Source organism: Meleagris gallopavo, chromosome 1, assembly GCF_000146605.3.
Source record: "Meleagris gallopavo isolate NT-WF06-2002-E0010 breed Aviagen turkey brand Nicholas breeding stock chromosome 1, Turkey_5.1, whole genome shotgun sequence".
NCBI lineage: Eukaryota > Metazoa > Chordata > Aves > Galliformes > Phasianidae > Meleagris > Meleagris gallopavo.
The window spans coordinates 113,535,484-113,552,664 of NC_015011.2; the positions used below are offsets into that span (position 1 = coordinate 113,535,484).

Below are 17,181 nucleotides of genomic sequence, written 5' to 3' on the forward strand. Positions count from 1 at the left end.
TTTCCCTTAGAAATTCACACTCATTTCACTGTTTTCTTTTAAATCCCTTCTGAAGCTGTTTGACCCTGTTCCTCAGTATTGTCTGCAAGTGACCCTCTGTTTGTGCCGATCTCTTTTGTTCCATTGCTTTGTGTTTCTAGTCTGTTTACTATTCCTTGTTGCATGCTCTATGCTGAGAAGAAGGAACTACGCATGATTTTGGTGTTTGCACAGTGCCAGGTGCAATGGAAATCTGTTTTGTTCCTCGGAGTTACTATTCAACAGATACATAAAGTAATTGCCCTACTTAGGATATGATGGGAAGAAGACAGAGAAATAGGACTGCTGGAAGGTTTGAATGGAGTGTTTTGCTCTTGGTGAAGAGGCAAAAGCAGGAGGTACTGGAATACAAGACTAAAAGCATCATGTTCTGTGGGACAAAGCTGCATCGTGTTTTCAGGCAGTGGCAAGAAACTTAATGTTGATTTGGTGGGAAGTGGGACTGTGAGGCTTTTAAGGAAGCGAAGTTCGTATGTTCAACATCAGGCTTGAGAAGGACTTCAGATGGTTTCCTTATATATGCATTTTGAGGGGAAATCAGTGTGACAACGAAGAGTGTTAAAGGAATTTTGAGAGAAAGACATGCAATTTTTAGGGATTGAATAACACAACGTTAGTTAAAATGAGGAGTGCTATGCAAGTACAGATAAGAGATAGAGAAGGCACAAGATTATCTTTAATGCCAGGTGTTGTAAGTGGATGATTTTTGTTGTGACAGAGTACATAGTAGTGCTGTCTATTGTAAGAGAAAATGAGAGACTGGAAACACTGGAAACAAGACTGCAAGATTGGAAACATTAATAGTGTTTAGTTCCTGTTTTCAGGGCAGTATCCTAAAGGTTGCTTGGTTTACTGGGGGATGGATGAACTGAAGGAGAAATTGAATGATACTTGTGGAAAGGGTGCAGAGCTTGTAGAACAGTGACTTGAACTGTTAATTAGCTGATGGTACGCTAATCACTTCTGTTGAACCCTTGTCTTCCTTCCCCTCTGCTGCAGGCAAATAACAAGCCTGAGATCGAAGCAGCCTTGTTCCTGGACTGGATGAGACTGGAACCACAATCTATGGTGTGGCTGCCCGTGCTGCACAGGGTAGCTGCTGCAGAAACTGCCAAACACCAAGCGAAGTGTAACATCTGCAAGGAGTGCCCCATTATTGGATTCAGGTACAAACTAACTTCCTTTCTACCTTGTGTACCACTGCATGGTGTACAGGTAGCTCTGCTTGTTCCCAGGCAAGTCATGTCCCAGATTTTCTGTGTGTTGTTAAAGAGAGTTTTGATGGGGCATGAGGGAGAGTAACGCTTAGACTGGGTACAGTGATGCAAAAGCTGAAGATAACAAAAATCATTTACTGGTTAAGATAGCACCCCTCCTCTGTATTCTGTCCTTCCAGTCTTTCTGTGCCTCAGCCACTGTATCGGCAGATTGCACAACTAACATGATTTGCTTTAGATTCAGTTTCTTATACACGCAGCTTTATTTTCTGAATTGGGTCCTAATGAACTGCTTTCTATCATGGCATAAAGCAAGGAATGACTTGAAATTTTCCAGACGTAAAGATACTGTGCATTTTACAGAAGAGGAATGTGGTTAGTGGGATATTAACTAGTATGCTGGACATGTTGCTAATCTATTTAACCATCTGGATCAACACTGTGGTTACTATAGCAATGAATAAGTCGGTGTGTTGTAAAATGGCCGTGTGCTGGTATGCCTGTTGAGAATCCACTTCACAGCTAAGCAAATACTCACTTTCAATTATGCCTAGACTTGTTTTATCGCTTCTCTTACTAATAGCTGCTTTGTATGGTTTCTGTCCTTGTTCCTGATCTTCTTTTGGCATTTTTCCTTCTATACATCTTGATGTTTACTAAGACCTTTTTGTAATTTTAGCTCTAAGACCAAAATATTGAACAGCAACAAGCAATACCACATAGAAGAGCCATCATTTCACTCTAGCATGTGAGAGTATGAATGGGGCTTTTTTTACACCTATGATGGGGTAGCCCTTTCTCCTATACAATTGTACAGTCAGTGAGAAACAAGGGAAATAGCTAAAGTTCTGCTTTGTTTTGAGTCTGGGTTTTTCTTCAGTCAAGCTATTCGTCACGTCTTAGAAACTCATCCCCTGCTTTTGTTCTTCTTGGTTTTTGAAACTGGAGAATAATAAGTATTACTGAAGAAGAGCTAGGGATGGGTTGTAATGAGTTCAACACAGTCACAAAGGAAAAGCTTCCTATTCCAGAGACAGTTCATGAAACTACTGAATTACTCTCACAATTTATATAAACAGCTGGAGACAAGTGGATGGAATTGGTAATGCAGCACTTCGAAAATCAAAGGATACCAATTGAATGAATAGTGTGTAGTTAGTTAGCATCAGAAATGTGGAGGGTGGACACTGGAGCTCTGTGTTCCCAGTTTTGTCTGATCTCATCTGCCCCTTAAATTTATATAACAATTCTATTACGATAGTTGAATCTGTCTGTTGGAGATTTTTTTCTCTGCCTTTGCAAGTCTTTGAGACCCTGTTTACAAACTCGACAAAAAGACATTGTGTTGGACAGCTTTTAGAAAGTTAATACTGTGAGCCTCAGTACAGTAAAACAATGTTCTTTTGAGGTTATTGTGACAGAGCTGCTTAGCGTATTTGGAACAAGAAAACCTTTATGCCTCCAGCTCTTTCAAGCAGTTCAGCGCAGTGGATACAAGTTAGCTGTCTCATAAAACTGATGAGATTAAATAATGACCTAAAAGTGCATTCAGATTTTTGCATGGATGGCATTCTATACATAAAAATTATATTTTGACGAAGATGCTGGAGTGTGACAAATCCCTACCTTCAATCAGCACTGAAGGGCTTGCTGATGGTACATGTTGAGGAAGGCATTACTTCTCTGAACTCTATTTGCTTAAGACATTCTGTGTTTCATGTCATGTCACAGACCAAAAGGACTGAAATTAGTGTTATAGTAACAAAAATCTTGGTGCTTTGTTTTGTGTGTTATGAGAGAGAGTGATTTGTAGTTAGAACTCTTCAGCATTGCCCGTTATTAGAAATTTTGTGACACAGAGGGATTCTTTTTGAAAATTCTTTGCTAAGCATCTCCACTTCTTTGGTTTGAGGCAGCAATCCTGTCCCTCAAACAAGCCCTGTCCTGTAATGTGCACTGTGGGACATCTCAGGGAAAAGCACCTAATAACTCAAAAAGCTCCAAAGGCTGACATGAAGTATTCATATACTAAGCTCTGAAGCAGTGTTTTTTTTCCCCCCTCTTTTAGGTACAGAAGCTTAAAGCACTTTAACTATGACATCTGCCAAAGTTGCTTCTTCTCTGGCCGTGTTGCAAAAGGTCACAAAATGCACTATCCCATGGTGGAGTACTGCACACCAGTAAGTAGCTGTTTTGCTGACTCTTACTGCTCATGGTTAAGGAGAAAGGAAAAGCTTCATTTGCTGTGTTCAGGGTAATAGAGCATTTGGGTGGTGTTTTCCCCCTGTAATGAAATTGCCTTCTGTAATCTGTACACTGCAACAGTTTCTAATCTTAGTAAAAATAGAGTTGGAGGTAAATTGAAGTATCATTGTTTGTACAGTGCTCTATCATAGTATGTTATTGCATGCTGATGAGCTGCTCCATGTTCAGTGCCATCCATGTATGTATCAAGAAGGCTGTGGTTTGTGCAAACGTGTCTCTGTCTAAGTCATAATGTTTTCTCCCTATTCCTGTGAGGCTTCTTTTCCTTTCCCCAGGAAGTTTGTACTTGTTTTCCCGACAGCACTACAATTGCATCTTTAAATTCTTCACTGTTTAGTAGTATGTTTTTATTTTATGTTGACTGGAGAATACAGTGTACCAGGGAAGTTCTTTAGAGTAGCAAATCTGGTTTCGTTTCCAAAGACTGGAAGTCCTATTCAGTGCAGTACAGTCATAGAATCATAGAATTGCTCAGGTTGGAAAAGGGCTAACGATCATCGAGTCCAACCACAACCTAACCATACTACCCTAACTCTAACAACCCTCTGCTAAATAACATCCCTGAGCACCACATCCAAACGGTTTTTAAACACATCCAGGGATGGTGACTCAACCACCTCCCTGGGGAGCCTATTCCAGTCCTTAGCAGCCCTTTCTGTAAAGAAGTTTTTCTGCCTTCCCTTACGCAAAAGCATCAATTTTGCATAAATGTTTCTTTCGTTCAAAGCAGCTGGTAAAGAAAACTCCATACTACCCTCTTAGCATGTCCCTCTCTTTCTGACCTCACGTGACCGTGGCAGAGGGCCATAAATTAGAGGAGCTCTCAAGCTGTCGTTTCACAGTACAGCATACCTGAACTGTCAGCTGTCTTTGCTATTGTGTGTGGTGATCCTGAAGCATTCTACATTCTGGATTATTTTCCTAATGTTATAGGATAGTCATTAATCTTGTAGTTTTGTCAAGTGTAAATGGTGAAAATAAAGTATTAAAATTAAGTAAAGGCTAGCTACGTGAACAATTTTTATATCTTAAACCAAACAAAAAGGCTTTGCCAAAATGAAGCTAAGACTTTTAGCTTTTCTTAGAAAGTCAGGAAAGAGAGAGAACAAATACTCACCTAAAATATTGTAGTAGAGCAAATACAGTGCTTTAATTTAGTTTTAATTTATGGATGTTTTACATTATCAACTTTTACCATAGCATTCAAATGGCACAATTTAATCCAAATCTCTGCAAGGGGAAACCAGCGTGTTTTTGCTCACTTTTCATCAGCATTCACTGGCTGATGCTTTTCAACATCTTTGCCTGTGGGTTGAAGTTACTGGGAGGGGGTGAGTTGCCTGAGCTGCTGCACAGGTCGGAGGGAAACCTTAGCAATGCTGAGACAAGTCTGAACAGACCTCTCCACGGCAGGCATTCCTGCAGCAGACTGCCCACAGCACTCCTTCCAGTTGAGCTGAGTACATTCTGGCTGAGTCAGCTACTGGTTTGTTCTGTGGTTTGCCACTCTTATTCTTGTTAAAAAGGAAGATTGTGAGTAGTTCAGGGAATGCACAGAACAACATCTCACTGCTGTTTTCTTACCTGTTCATAAGGTGTGTTTCTAGGAAGGTGTGAATAGAGAGAAATGAAATGGCGTGGTGAGACGCTCCCCCAGCCTGAAGCAATTCACTACTACACAGACAGCATCCAGCAGGTTCCTCTTCTCCCTGACAGTGGAGGTTACTGACAGGCCTAAGGAGAACTTGTAACAGCATCCAGAATCAAAATAAAGAAGCATTTAAAGACTGTAAAATTTTTTGGTGAATTCTGAACTCTGTCAGCCAGTGCTAATGTGCCGTGCCTGCCTGTACCAGCAGTGAGCTGAATTAGAATTGAATTAACTGGGGCAAAAAAGTGAATGCGACACACAGCAAGCACTGATCTTTTTTGTGCTGAAGCTATTGAAAAAGTAAACCTAAGTACAGCGTAACTGAACAAGATATCCACTGAAACTAGCGTGTCTAGTATGTATTTTCAAAATGAATGAAAAGAGTTTTGCGGATGACAAAGCACTTTTTCCCCTTCCTCCAGACAGATCTCTCACCTCAGATTGCACTTTGGCAGAGAACTTCCAGGAAATTTTGGAGCACTACAGCCCTTAGTTATCCTGGAAGAGAATTTGAGAACTCATGTAGAATGTCCAGCTTCTCCCTTAGTCGAAAAGGTTGAGGCAGATTGAGGCCAACTCAGTTCCTTAGTTTTCTTTTAGACAGAAAAACTGCAACAGTTAGTCCTGCAAGCCGCACAGCTGGATGTCTTGTTCAAAGAGAGGTGATTTCAAATAAATAAAGAATAGAAGCATTCTTCTAGACTGAGATTTAAATGTAGGATCATATTTCTGTTTGGGTTTAACACCAGCACACACAAAAAAATTACCTTGATAGAATTAAGCATATCAAACTGAGATAATTTTCTACAGCTAGTGTTTAAAATTGGGGCTGAGGTCTGGAGTGAGGGTTTGGGAAGACACCTTATTAAACCAAACTGCAAAAAGTCAGATGGTTGTAAGTTCTGCTTTTGTCAAGAAATAGTTTTTGTTTTGGAATAATTTTGCAACATGCTGGACTCAGCTGCCTGTACACTGCTTTGATTTAAGAGAAATAGGGTGCTAAAAGTAAGGGACAGAAAATTCCACTGTTTCTTCCTTGTAAACCCATTCTGCTGGGAATTTGGTTTCGCATTCTGAAAATTGTGTGGCGTAAAACTTCTATGGAATAAATCAGGAAGTCTGGATGAAAATAGGTTCAGTCTATCAGCTTGTTCATGTGGTAATCATATTTTTTTTGCCATTCCTGTGCTCCTTGAACATTTTTGACATTGAAATTGGATCACAGGAGAAATGCCTGGTATTTCAAGTTGTCACTGAAAGACGTACTTTCTTCTTGGGATGCATGTGATACCAGCTTTCAGACTAGATCAGGATGTTTCCATGCAAGCACACTATTTTGCTGTTTGGCTGTCATGTGAGTTCAGGAGAGATAACATGTCTCAGGAAGGTTGAAGCAAAGAATGTTTTATTAATCACTGTGCCTAAAAACACAATCAGATTATAATCAATTGCAGTTGAAACTATACACATTGAAAATACACGCTAAAAATAGGCAAAGCAGGAGCAAATGTTTATAAATGACACAAGTCAGCAAACTGAACAGAAAGCTATGCTTAATTTGTTTGTACCAAGACTAGATATCAGAAGAATTCCCAGCTGAATTGCTCTAACTGGTCTCATGATTCTTACCTTGTTAAGGATTCTCACTGTGGGATTGCAACTTGTGTTAAGGAGAGGGAATTCCCTCCTACTGCAGGTCACATCAGTAAATGCCCTTTCCAGAGTCCTCTGGCTGGTCCAGATGTACTTAATCTCTCCCTTTCTTTAATTCAAGTTCATTGAAATATTGCTGGGTGTTATCATAGTTTCTTGGAAATACAAATGCTGCTGTACTGGCTTGTCAGTTCTGATGTATTATTTCTCTGCCAGTCATTGATCACACTGAATTTTCATACAAGATTGTTTGGAAAGAGTCAAATTCTTTCCTGCTTTACATGAAGCTTGTAGGTATCTTCAGTATGGGAAGAACATTCCTTTCTGTTAATGCATCTCAGTCTTTCTGCAAATTATTTTTTAGAGCATGCTTAATTTTTCTACCTGAGCAATCATTAAAAATACATACATCTGTGTATCAGCAGCTTCACAAAAGTGGGCTTGACTGATGGATCCCAGCACCTCCTTCCTTTCTGAAATAGAAGGCATAGAACTCATTAAAAAATGTCAGAAAGATTAACTTTCCCTCATTTCTTTCCTTCAAATTAGATACACTGGAGAAGTGATATCGTTATGTGGGTCAGGATGAACTTAATTTACTGTAGAAAAGCAGTATTTCAGGGTCAAGCTTCTCTGTGAGGTGTAAAGATGGAGTGCAGCCTGACTAATGTAACTCAAGTCTTCCATTAAAATTCTTCAGAAAATTGTCTGACTCTTAATCAGGCTTGCAAGAAGTGTTACATCTTCACAGCAGACATGCTTTGAACTCTTTCTGACTCATTCTGGTCTTCAGGAAACTAATTGCACTTTATGCTCCTCTGTTGGTATCTGTAGGAGAAAGGAGGTTGAGTGCAGGCAATGGAGTAGAAAACTTTCTGTAAATTATACTCTCCTCAGGTTATCGATCTTAAATGCCTCTTAGCTTAAGATTTAACAGATGCAAGAAGAAGTAACTGATGTAAGAGCTTTCAGCAGCTCTCACCTGCTTCTTGTTTTTCTTTGATCAAAATACTAATGGCAGAAAAGACTGAGGAGGAAAACTGCAAAGAAGAGGTGCCAGGAGTATTGCCCTGGCTTTCATGGACCGACAGATCCAGGAGATGGAAGCAGAGAGCATATGGGAAGAGTCAGGATTCAGCCAGTCAGACAGGTGGCAGCTCCCACTGACCAGCCATGTGCCCTCTGTTACACCCATTTCAGTGCTGCACAAGAAATAGATGGAGAGTCCCAGGCCACGTGAGGAGATGACTAATTCTCATTTAATTATTTTTTGTCCTCTTTAGATGAACTGAGAAGAGGCATGAGTCTGTTATGGGTTATGGAGCTTCCCCTTTTCTTCTGCCTCCTCTCTAGCTGTGCTGTTTCGTAGTACATTTTGATGTGACTGATAAATAATGTGTGGTTCTGGAGGCCAAGTCATTGGCAACCCTGCTTGGTGTGGCCACAGCTCCTTCGTATGGCCTGGCAACTAAAGTAATAACCTGTCATGAAAGATGATTTCATTGTGATTTGTGGCTTTCAGACAACTTCTGGAGAAGATGTGCGTGACTTTGCCAAGGTACTAAAAACAAATTTCGAACAAAAAGATATTTTGCAAAGCACCCACGAATGGGCTACCTGCCTGTGCAAACTGTCTTGGAGGGAGACAACATGGAAACGTGAGTAGCTATAAAGTTTCTAAGTAGCAGTGTATTTGGTATGCTCTTTGAGCTTCCCAGCTGGTGCCAACTCCCTTCACTTCCTACATGCATAAAGCCTCATTCTTTCTTTCATTTTTTGTTAACCACGGCTGGCAGGAAAACACAAGCTGGAGTTCCAATTGCCGTTCCTATTATATATTTGCATACCTGTCCTTACAGGAACTTCCACTTCAGTCAGTAAAAAAAACATGCTGTCTGACAGCCTTATAAACGTTTAGTTTTGATATGGCACTTTGAAAACTAATGATCTCTTCATTAAATTTTTATTTCCTTCCAAATAGGTATTTTTCTGTATTTTTTTTTAATTTAGTTTGCAAGCTTTTCAACTGGCTTCTTCTTTTCTCACCGCATAAATTTAGTCTTATTAAAATGACTTTGAAGTCAGTTTTTGGGGGAAAAAAGAGCAATAATACACATGGAAAAACTGATGAGCAACCCATTCCCCCTTGTTGTTTTTTTTGTTTATTTGGTTGTTTTGTTTTGTTTTTTGTAAGTTTAATGGCAATTGCACACAGCTTGTCCTCGCTCTCGTTCTCTTTTTTAATTTTAGATATTTTGTTTCTCTTTTTGGTTCTTTGCTCTCCATGGTCATTCATGTTGGTCTATTGGATTTCTGTTTTTTAGTTATTGTGATTATTTTTTTTTTAATCTTTCTGTAATTATTTTGCTGCTGAGTTTCTTCTGCCTCTCTCTTCACCTCCTCATTTTTTGTCTTGCAGTCCTGTTACTCTGATCAACTTCTGGCCAGTAGATTCTGCGTGAGTACTTTTGCTGAAGTGTGCTGCTGCTGCTACTGCTGCTGCGTTCCCTCACTTTTTTGTTTATTTCTTTGTTTAGTTTTGCATAAGTTCATTTCCTTCTTTCTTTAAGAATAATTTTCTTTGGTACACTCTCTAAAGGAATGTTTTGATCCCAGATGAGGAGAATGGGATAAATCCAGGAACTTCCAGCAATCATGAAATGTGTTCTGTATACTCTTCCTGGAGTATGTATTTTCATGGAATTATCAGGGATTTTGGTACAGTCTTACTAATGCTTATGAGAGTTTGTCATTTAAAAGGCTGTGTTTCTGAATGTGTCAATCCCTCTACGTGTATACAAAATGCTTTTTGAAAGATATGAATTGAATGGATTTAATTCAATTTCAGGAATGGTACTGTTTTGTAGATAAAGCTATAATCTGGTTTTATGCACAACCATGCACACCTGCATACTCACGTGCCCAAATTAATCCAGAACTCACTGGACATTTTACTACAGCTTTTTTACATGCGATTTGTGAAGGCAGGTTGAAATGTTTACTGTATATTTTTTCAGAAGTTAAAAAGAGCAGGGTTTTTCAGATGTGGACTGGATTTTTGTTCTTGCATCATTCTTGCACATGCATCACCTTACTGTTGTAGTAACACCCTTCTCATAAACTAAAGATATATCTTTACCGTTGTGGCATTTGCTGCTACTAGTGTTACATGGATGATTTCAGAACAATGTTAAATAAGGTTTATTTTTAATTCACATATTGATAATGAGACTAATAAATAGAATTTTATATATTTCCGTATGGTGAAATGTATATGGCTTGCACCTTCATTGAATTTTTGGTAGAATAAACAAGACTGAAATGAATACATTGGAATATTGATGTATAGTTTTCATTTGGAGCACAGACCATTGGGAAGTCAAATGCAGTGCTCATCCTCTAGGAATTTTATTTTGTGTAAGCAAGAAATGTATATTCTGCAAACCACATATAGTTAAGGATCCACCCACAAAACTGCCAGAGGGCTGAATCCAGACTGAAATAGAGTGGCTTTGAACTTTAAGGGTGCTTTTGCATTTATAAGTGCACATGGGGTGATTGCAGCATATTGTATATAAAATTCTGTCTGTAGGTTCCTTACCCTTTAGAACAATTGAAAAGTTAAAAGTAACCATTTAAAGAATGCTTGGATAGTATGGAATGCCATTGCTGTGTCTGACATAACATGAAATTAAGCTGCCATAACATGCTTATTTGTAAGGTACACTGCCACTGGTTCACTTACAGTAATAACTTCACGTATGCCACGCTGATAACATCACACCTAAGACTTAGTGTTGAATACTACAGGGAGCTTAATGTGCATGTAATATTTAAGAAAGCTTGGGAAATACATAGAGACATGATTTGGATGGAGAGAGACCTAGCACCTTTTATCAGATCAAGTCAGATGTCTTCCTGAAAACAGTGCTTTCTTCTGGTCTGACAAGAAATCAGGAAATTAAAAAAAAAAAAAGAAGTATTGGCTGGAAAGAGTTGCTGTTTGTTCTGCTAGCTTTGGTTCTTTCTTTAGTGCTAGACCATTGGGGTCACAGCATAAATTACTGAACTAGCCAGCTTTAAAGCTATTTTTTCAGTTACAGGGCTCATTTGAGCTTTGGCAGGCAGACATCCTGCTCTGGTTTTCATTGTCCTTTTTTTGGTATTCTCATACCAGTTTCTTGGCTGTCTTTGGAGTGCTGCAGAAAAGCATAACCTGACCAAATTCAAAAGCTCTACAGCTATTCTGGCATCAACATATGATATCTGAATTTGTTTATAAGCATGTACATACATATATATATGTGTTGATACAAGTAAGTGATTTAGGTCACTTATTATCCCGTATGTATTCTGCTTGCCCAGCATTAAAGGGGCAGCTTACAGCTTTTTATGAGAATTTATGTCTTTTTACTTGGATTGTGGACTGTTAGTGGCACAAAAACAATTTACTTGATTCTGCGCTTTCAAGAGCCATTAACTGCAGTGCTGGATAGCACAAAAAATGCCCTCCTCCTGTCGGCCACATTTCCACAAGTGCAGGGAATTGCAGGACGAGGTGTTTACCACTCGATTACCACTTGACGTGAATGGAATTCCTCAGTCTATTGCTGCAGACACCAGCCTGAGAAGTACAGCTGTGGAGCCCTTGTAAAAGGAATGACTATCTTGGTTAAATATTGGCTGTGTTTCTCGACCTTCTCACTGAATGTTCAGACTGATTACATGAGCTGATTACATGTGCTCGGAAGGTAAGGCCAGTGAGCGCTTGCACAGATGGTCATCTAAAAGTGTGTCTCCAACAGCCTTCAGTGCAGCACAGCTATCAGCTATTCCCAGGCCTGCTCAGGTACTGGCAACAATGTACCTCTGAGCTGCTAAATTTAACATGAAAACTGCAGTGCTTCCCAGCAGGTTTGCTTTAATAAGTAAACTTTTTAAAATCTGAGTGAGGTAGATCTCCATTGCAGTGCGTTCTGAAGTGGAGGCAAACTTGGAAATGTAGACTTATCCCATGCCTACAAAGTTGGCAGAGAGGCAACATGTTACACTGGGCTGTCTTTAAGAAAAATGCATATTGCACACTTTGTTCACTTCTGAATGTAAAGCTTAGTTTTGAAGCAGCAAGTATGCAGCTACGCAGTCAAGCAAAGCTTTTACCTTGTACTACTGCCAAAAGAGAGACACATCACTTCTGTTCCTCCACTGCCCAGTTGGTCCCCACTCCACAAATGTGTGGAGTCATGGAGTAAAAGGGACCAGAGAATGATCCAGTTCAAAACTGAAGCTCCTTCTAATACAAGTTTCCTAATCCACAAACAGTACTAGCAGCAGCATTTGTGTGCGCATTGAAAACAAGACCTCTTCTTTCATCGTTAGTGCCAGCTTAGGTTAGCTGGACGTGCACTGCCTGTCAAACAAAAAATGAAGATCGCATCAGTTTGTCAGAAAACAGTTACTATTTTGCTTGGTAATCCACATGTTCTTGAAAATACTATGCAAAGTTGCAGGCAAGTGATTGTCCATCTGCATGAGTCTCTGCTGTACCAAGAAATGCTGAACTGGGTATTTATCCACTGGCTTTCTCTGGTATTATCTGAATATGTAGTGGGAAAAACTACATTTGGAGGCCAAAGCTCATTTCTGATAAAATGAGATTCACAATACTTGGCCCGTAATGTCTTAAAGAGAAAAGCCTTGCCCTTCGTCGAGGCATTGGCTGTTTTGTATGGTGCATATCATTCTATGAATTCTGAAAGATCCTAATATTCCTAAAGCCTTTTGCAGACTGTTTATGAAACTGGAAAATGACCTGTGAAGTGTAATGATCTCTTAGCAGTTTAACTGCAGGATGATCAAGCTCCTAGCACAGAAGCATTAAGCACCATGAGATTATTAGTTCTGGTTTATAACCGGTAAATACAAAACAGGTTTTGTCTGCCCTTGAGGTGTAGTGTACTGCCAGTTGAGCAGTGTCCAACAACTTAACATGAAGGGAAGACAATTCATTGATCAGGAGTTCTAAAAGAAGTTGCAAGAGATGGAAATTCAGATTCAGCTAAAATAAGGGGTTACTGTAATATCCGGAAAGCTGCATCATGTTCTGTTGTTTGGGTACCTCCTGCTACATGCAGATAGGCAAAATCCCACGTGGCAGTCGGAGTGCTTCCTGCAAGCACATCTGTCTCTGAAGTGCTGAGGTGACATTGTCCTGACCAAGGTGTTCTCCAGGATCAAGACTGGACGAAACTCATCACTTTCAACATTCTGTTATTAAATGCTCGTTTCAGCCATTTAATGTTTCTGGCTGCTGATGGAGTAGCTCTTCCAGGCTTTTCTAGGTGGAACGTGCCTCCACTGGGTTAGGGACATGCCGTGGGCTGCAGGGAGGCAGAGGAAGGGCTCCCAGTGACACCTGACAGCATTGCCTTCAGAGCAAGCCAGGCACAATTTCAGATGGAGGAGGCAGGTGTGAGGGGAAGATGGGAGCAAGGGCTCATCTACACATCCTCTGGAAAATTATTTTTTGGGGGTTTGTGTGAGGAGTCTGCAACAGATGGATTGCCAAATGATGAAATTGCTGTGTGTGGTACCACAAAACACTGCGTGCCTGCTTGAGGAGGTGCCCGCCATGCGTGGTCACAGTTACAACATGCTGTTTGTCAAACGCAGTGTAAGCGTAAGGCATAGAGATGTGAGGGCGTAGACGTAGCTAAGTGTCTTTTTACTTTTAAGGGGGTATTGTTTGTGATTAATCAGTGTTTTCTGCCTTATAGGCCTGCCTCGTCCCCTCAGCTTTCACACGATGATACTCATTCACGCATTGAACATTATGCTAGCAGGTATGAGACCAGCTGGACGTTAGGCAGGTCTTTCTCTAAACAATCATTTGAAAAATTCCAAACGCTGCATACTGCCTGAGTGGGGTCTGGGGATTTCTTCTCCAGGCTCTGGGATGCAGGGTATAACTCATTTTTGCTACTAACCAGCTTCCCACTAACTTGCATGCCAGGGTGTGTGTGTGCTTAGAAATGGCATCTAGGTTCCCTGGGGGGGTCTTTGTTAAGCTGTGCACTCAGTTTGCACAGGGTTTAATTACTCTAATGTAATCATACAATTCAGAAGAGCAGAAGTCTCCAAACTTTACAACAATCTCAACTGCCATTTTAATGTTAAGTAATTCACCACATGGATTACCACAAACAGGATCTTTCCTTGGTTTGGAGGATAAAAATCATTGGTATATTGCTGCTTCAGTTCTCTTCTCCACTTTCATACAGCTCTTAAGAACAACAAAATGGGTTAATTGCACAGATAGGAAAAATGACATGCTTCTCCACCGAGGAAGCAAATTTGCAAGGTTTGAGATAACGAATGTTATTGCAACCTCCTCATTCTGTCCCCCAGAATCATTTGATAATAGGATAATTCTTGGAATTATGCAGTATGTTTAGGAGGGACTAGCTGTTGAAAATGAGAAATGACTAATAATTTCAGTTCTGATGATGGCATTGCCAGGTATGAAACAATCTGTGTGGTCCCCTGGCACTTTAAGGCCTTTCTGTTCCTGTGGAATTAATTAGTCATGAGTTGAATAAAATCTCAGATCAAGAATTGAAAATCTGAAGAGATGAAAAGTGAATTTAGCCAGGTCATTGTAATGAAAAAGCAATTATTCATGATAGCTAATTGCAAAACCTTTTGATAATCAACAGAGAGTATAAATTCCTCTGGGTTTCAAATTCTATAAGTCATCAAAAACATCACACTCTTTAACTCTTTCAGGAATGTTAAAGCAAACAAGGTTTATGGGAAATGTAATTTATTTTAATGAGTCTGTTTGTTTTTCCACAGGCTAGCAGAAATGGAAAACACCAATGGTTCTTACCTAAATGACAGTATTTCACCTAATGAGAGCATGTAAGTAGGTCATTTTAGTATTTTTGACATGAATTTTCTTGTGAAGGTTAATAACTTGTAATGAAATTCTGTAGCACTCTGCACCACACCCAGTTCCATTTCATGATGAACTCTTGTTCTTTCAGTTTGTATAGTAGTGTCTGAATTTATGGCTTTAATACTGAATTTATGCAACAGATGATTAATGCTTTCAAAATAAAATAACTGATTTTCTCAAAAAAATTATTCAGTAAATACTTCCCAAATTACTTGGAAAAAAACATACATCATCTAATGTGTTCTAAGGAAAAAGATAAAAAGTTATCCCTTTTATCTGAACTGCAATTAATCGTGTTAAATTACTGTAAGGGCAGAATGTAAATCAAAAGTCTGTTGGGGCTGTGCTGAAAAATTTGACCTGTAAATAGTAGAAATATATTACAGGTATAAGCCATGAGGGAATCATCCTCACCATAGTATATTAGAAATAGTAACCTTTAAGTTAGACATACCACTAACAGGCATTGGTTTTACTAATTTAAGTGTACAAACATATAAAATTAAAGGAATGTAGTTTGAAAATTTTAAAGAATGGTTCAGTGTGACGTCGTACTGAGACCTTTTTGTGGTTCTCAAACATGATATCTCATTATTTTCTTGAGTTCATTTGTTCTCTGAATTAAGTGGCATAGAGCCAGAAAACGAACTGTGAGTAGTATGATTGAACACAGGAGAGAAGTACGGAAGTCACTGTGGTGCTTGAAAATTAGGTCTTAGTTAATTGTCTGTATAGAAGTCATGCCACAAATTCCAAATCATTCAAATATTTTCTAAAAAATCTTTTTTTCTACAATAACCTCATGCTTTGCACAGCTTGAGGATTTCTCTGAAAATTCAGACAGAATCTTCTTAATGAGTTTGAATAAGAGTTCCTTTACAGCGCTGTACTGCCAATTTTTATTTGTAAATTCAGACTCCAAATCACTTGTAAGGATGTTTGTGAGCCAGTGAAGTGTTCACAGATAGTAATAAAATAGCTTGTTTCTGTGTTTTGAAATGCTTTCTCTTTTGGCTTGGTAGGATTGCTGCCAACTAACTTTGAAAGGAAATCAGGTGTAAGACCAAATAAGTTGTACATTGGTTTTACATTGTTGGTTCCCAGAGCAGAAAGTTAAACTGACACGTGAAAACTAACACATACACAGTGTCAGGGTAGTTTCAATCAGTTAATGAGCACTTTGTTTCCCAAACTGAATGTCACTTTTTAATTGTTGTCATTATATTATTACATATTTTCCCGTTGTTCTCATGAAAATATTTCAGTGCCCGTAGTCAGAAAATCATACATAAGCTGTATTGTTTTTATTACAGCTTCATCTCACTGATTGGTTCATTCTTTAGCTAATTAAAAGCTGTATTAATGTGATTAAGTTAATAACATAACCACTGATTGTCCAGCCTCTTCATTACTTAGTTTGTACTTTAAAAGTTAGAATAAATATTCTCTGTTTTGGAAGATATAAGAACCAGATTTAAATTGCAGTAAAATTAAAGCTCACCATAATTCACAAGTGTAGCTGAGTTTTCTTTGATGCCCTGTAGATATTATTTGCTGATGTTCTCATGGTGTTTGGCTTAACATTACAGTTAGAATGCCATAAATATGGAGACGTTGTTGAGGAAAAATAAAGAGAAAATGCCTGTATATACATGTACAAAATATTTTAATGTTTGTTTTCATCATAGTTATAAACACACATAGGTTAAAGATCACACAGGACAATGTCTTTGAAAATGGCATTATGCTGCAATATTTTTCGCTGTTAATTTGCTTAAGCTGCTTACAAATTCAGAAACAGACAAGCCTTTAAAATTTTGTTTAAAAAGAAGAAATTATGCTTGTGAAAAATTTAGTATTTCTCGTTTATGAACTAATAGTAATGTTCTCTGCATTGCTTTATCACTCCTGCAGTCTATAAAATGGCATCATTAACGTTTTCAGTAATAAAATGCAAAAAGAAATATTCTGAATTTTGAGCAATAACAGCCATTCCAAATGTCAGTTAAATTCTAAATTACGAAGGTAACAAGAAAAAAATAAAGCTAGACTGAAATATTTTGTTGTAAGTATTACCATAAAAGCAAGATTCACAATAGCTTTGTAGTTTTTTTCTGTGATTGGCTGGAGGTGTTGCTACCTTTCATGGCTTCTTACAGCTACTGCTGGTGTTAGCTGCGTAGCTTAGGGCCTGAATGCCATTCCTTAGAGCCTGAAAAATACATCCATTTAATTTTCTGAGCTGGTTAAGCTCTTCAGAACTCAGTTTGTTTTTTTCTCCCAGAGACTCTCTGTTTCAATTGCCTGATAGTTTCAAGGGCAATAAAATAAAGCAGTTGTTCACTTATATTAAATAGAATGTATTTATATTCTGAAAGTGTATATCACTTGTAATTCCA

General features: G+C 38.8%; 1 protein-coding gene across 1 annotated transcript in view; it reads left to right on the forward strand.

Moving 5' to 3' along the window:
* Positions 1-17,181, forward strand: part of DMD (dystrophin) — a 1,000,055-nt gene that overhangs the window by 953,812 nt on the left and 29,062 nt on the right. The window contains 7 exon segments of the mRNA XM_031557153.1: positions 1,039-1,205; positions 3,325-3,436; positions 8,348-8,384; positions 8,387-8,483; positions 9,245-9,283; positions 13,602-13,667; positions 14,680-14,745. Of these exon segments, the coding sequence (XP_031413013.1) occupies positions 1,039-1,205; positions 3,325-3,436; positions 8,348-8,384; positions 8,387-8,483; positions 9,245-9,283; positions 13,602-13,667; positions 14,680-14,745 (584 nt within the window).